General features: G+C 32.3%; 1 protein-coding gene across 1 annotated transcript; it reads right to left on the bottom strand.

The window, feature by feature from the left end:
* Positions 1–270: 270 nt before the first annotated feature.
* LOC126664635 (peroxidase 12) lies at positions 271–2,345 on the bottom strand. The gene is made up of 3 exons (XM_050357133.2): positions 2,049–2,345; positions 1,115–1,309; positions 271–1,039 (listed from the first exon to the last, which is right to left on the bottom strand). The coding sequence occupies exons 1-3, from the start codon at positions 2,295–2,297 to the stop codon at positions 401–403; spliced, it is 1,083 nt and encodes a 360-aa protein (XP_050213090.1). The 5' UTR covers positions 2,298–2,345; the 3' UTR covers positions 271–400.
* Between the last annotated feature and the right edge of the window lie 954 nt (positions 2,346–3,299).

Below are 3,299 nucleotides of genomic sequence, written 5' to 3'. Positions count from 1 at the left end.
AAAAAATATTTTACATACTTTTCAAACAGTAATTTTTAAAATTAAAAAGTTAATGATGTTGAAAGACTTTTCTCAAAATCGATTCCAAACACATCCATTCCGCACGGATTGGGATTTCTTCATGTTAACATGTGGAATCATTTTTATTAAATTTATACCATTTATTATAATAAATGGTGTAAATAGAAAATATTTAATTTTAATTAAATTAATCTCCACCATTCATTTATAAAAAATCCCAATCCATTCCGCATTATCAACACGACAGAGTATCACAACAAAATTTATTACAGCTGACCCGACAAGGCCAACCAATTTATTGAGAAGAAGCAACATTCACAACATCAAACATCCACAAACCCGACCCCCATATACCATCTTCCTATCTAGCCATTACGATTCATCTCATCTCAGATAACGAACCCATACCCGAATCCAAATCCGAATCCTCTTCAGCAACAGACACGATATATTTCTTCCTCGGGTTCATCGCGGAGCAATTAACACGAATTTCCCCTTGGTTACCGGTCAACACCTCTAATTGCCCCATCTTTAGCATACCCACCACAAACTTCTCAAAGAACAGAGTTTCATTCACAGCAAAGCTAGTAACAATGCCCCTTGTCCTCTTGTCGGTGTACAAATCTTGGTCGGAAGTAAACAGACCTTGACGGTTCATGAGATCGACAAAATATTTGTTGTCAAATTTGTTTGGAGACCTCAGGTCTAGATTGGTAGTGTTGTGGGTGTCTAGTTTAGGGCAAGTTAGCATGAGATTTTTATGAAAAGTCTGGTCCATTGTAGCATCTCTAACTGGATAGAGACGCTCGGTGAAAGAAGTGCAGTGTCCGATTCCGATAGTGTGGCCGCCGGAAAGGGAAACTGCATCAGTAGCATCAAGGCCTTTTCTGTCAAGCTTCCTGAGGATTTCATCAACTCTGGCTTGTGGTCCTACTAAGTGTTCGAAAGTTGCGTTCACTTCTGCAAATTTAGTTCCGTCTCTTCTTCCCAGTGGAATGTCATAGTCTGGCCCGCCTGTCTGTAAATACAGAATATTAATAAATTTTGCAAGACTTTTCTGAAAGAATATTATTATGGTTTGAATTATTATTACCAGGACGACGGAGTCGCGGGCGGCGAGGGCGACGATGTCGGAGCAAGAGACGACGGGGCCACACTCCTTTTGAAGAAGGGAACTAAGATCATTGACGATTTTAAAAGCTTGTTTACGTAAACTCAAGTTAGGAAGCTCAGACTTCTCACTGGGTCCACCTGCTGATCCATCCAGCAACACCGACGAGTCGCATCCCTGTTTAGTCACCCATGTTTATCCATACATCATTTAATATCACAACTTACTTCCAAACAAAATTTATGACCACACCGACAACAAGTGTTAACCCAACCAATGTTTTATAACCGAACCGGTACTGGTTCAGTCTTTAATAAATTCAACTATCCATTCAACTAAATAAAGATATTTATATAGTATTTTATATATTTTTAAAAGACATATTTATATATTTAAAGGTTAAACCATTCAATCATACACATATTTTAACTAAAAGAAAAAATTAAATTACATCATACTCAAACTAACAATAAATCAAATCAAAATGACTTCTAATTTATAGTTAAACCGGTCGGTCTAAATTTTAAAACCGTGTACAAAACATACCTTATCCCTAACCCTCGGTTACCAATTATTTTCTATAATTAGAAAAAGATTCCACTGATTTCATCTCCCATACTCATGGAAGAATTTCAAATTTTTTCAGCTTTTATTTTCAGTTATTTTCTTCATTTTATGGTTTCGTCTACACAATAAAACTGTTAGGTCTCATAAACATATGATCCTATCGACAGTACGTGCATATGGATCCAATAAAACATGGTCTATGAAAGCTGTGACAAGACTTTTCGCTTTGCAAAAGCAAGAAAATAGTTATCTAAGCTCGATCGGAGCTTAATTACTACTGTATAAAACCAGGACGCAGCAGATTGAAGATGAACATAGAAGAATATATAGATTAAAGTTGAGATGATACCAGCACGAAGCAGTCGTGGAAGTGGAGACGAAGCAAGCCAGCAGCTTGACCAACATCTTTCTTGAAGATTTTCTTGAGCTCTTTTTGGATAATGGATTCAACTTTAGGGCAGCTCTTCTTGTAGAAGGACCATGAGAGGCCATTCTTGATAGGAGGTCGTTTTTGAGCTTCGATGGCAGAAAAAGAAGCAGCGAGCAGGAGAAAAGAGATCAAAAGGAGACAAGGACTCAAAGATTTAGCACTAGCCATGTTATGTTTTTTCTTGTGGTTTTCGTGTGTCCTAATTACAACGGAGGGACCTCCCATTTATAGTCACATTATGCAAATATCTTTCCATTGATAGATTTGTTATTCAATTAACAATAAATTCAAGAGATAATCTAAATAGTTAAATATATAATTGAATTTCTATTAATCAAATTAAAAAAGATAACATAAATAGTTAAATATTACTAAATTTTTATTTATCAAATTTATAAGCTCTTTTGTATAAAATAATATTTTCCACAAAGATCAATTCATGTCTACTACTATTATTATTTGGTTGCCGTGTAAAAATGTTTGAAAAAAATAATAAAATATCATAAAGTAATTTAAAAAGGAAAAGAAAGAGAAAGTAAAAATTTAATATCTTATGTGAGGTCACGTGATTACATCACATATATAAGCAAAATAATTTCTCCTTTAAAAGACAAGTCATTTTTCATTCTTCAAAACATTAAAACATGAGATAATTATGTATCTTTTCTATTTTTTATATTTATCAAATTTCAATAAATCGAATACAAAATAGTTATATTTATAAAAAAAAAATTAAAAATTAAATTTTAAATCCGTTGACCTAACATGAAACAAACTTTTATGCTAATGCATGTGGTGCCTGATTCGCATATATATTTACAAAAATAAAAATAAATTATCAAATTGTTATGCTAAAAAATGCATCTTCGATCAAAATCTCAACATCATCTGCAAGTTAATTTTTAAAATAAAAGCTATAACCATGATATTTGATTCAACTACCATCTCACAAACACTTCATAAAATAAGGATAAACATACTTTTTAAAAAAAATAAACAATAAAATACAATATTTTAAAACATAAATTAAAATAACCCAAAAAATATTTCATCTTTATTGTTGAATGATCTTCAATTTTTGATTTTTGATTCTTTATAAATAAAATTTCAATGTATTTTGTCGATTTTTTTTAAAAAGGACTATTTTATAAAAATTAAAGCAACATAAAA

The sequence above is a fragment of the Mercurialis annua genome, linkage group LG1-X, assembly GCF_937616625.2.
Source record: "Mercurialis annua linkage group LG1-X, ddMerAnnu1.2, whole genome shotgun sequence".
Taxonomy (NCBI): Eukaryota; Viridiplantae; Streptophyta; class Magnoliopsida; order Malpighiales; family Euphorbiaceae; genus Mercurialis; species Mercurialis annua.
The sequence above is the reverse complement of the archived record's forward strand: the minus strand, read 5'-3'. Positions and strand labels throughout refer to the sequence as shown.

What these genes read in the sequence shown, in the direction of transcription:
- LOC126664635 (XM_050357133.2), bottom strand. Translation starts at nt 2,297, where the DNA reads ATGGCTAGTGCTAAATCTTTGAGTCCTTGTCTCCTTTTGATCTCTTTT. An exon ending in TCCACGACTGCTTCGTGCTG is followed by an intron (nt 1,310 to 2,048) that starts GTATCATCTCAA and finishes GTGACTAAACAG; the next exon opens with GGATGCGACTCGTCGGTGTT. An exon ending in CCCGCGACTCCGTCGTCCTG is followed by an intron (nt 1,040 to 1,114) that starts GTAATAATAATT and finishes CTGTATTTACAG; the next exon opens with ACAGGCGGGCCAGACTATGA.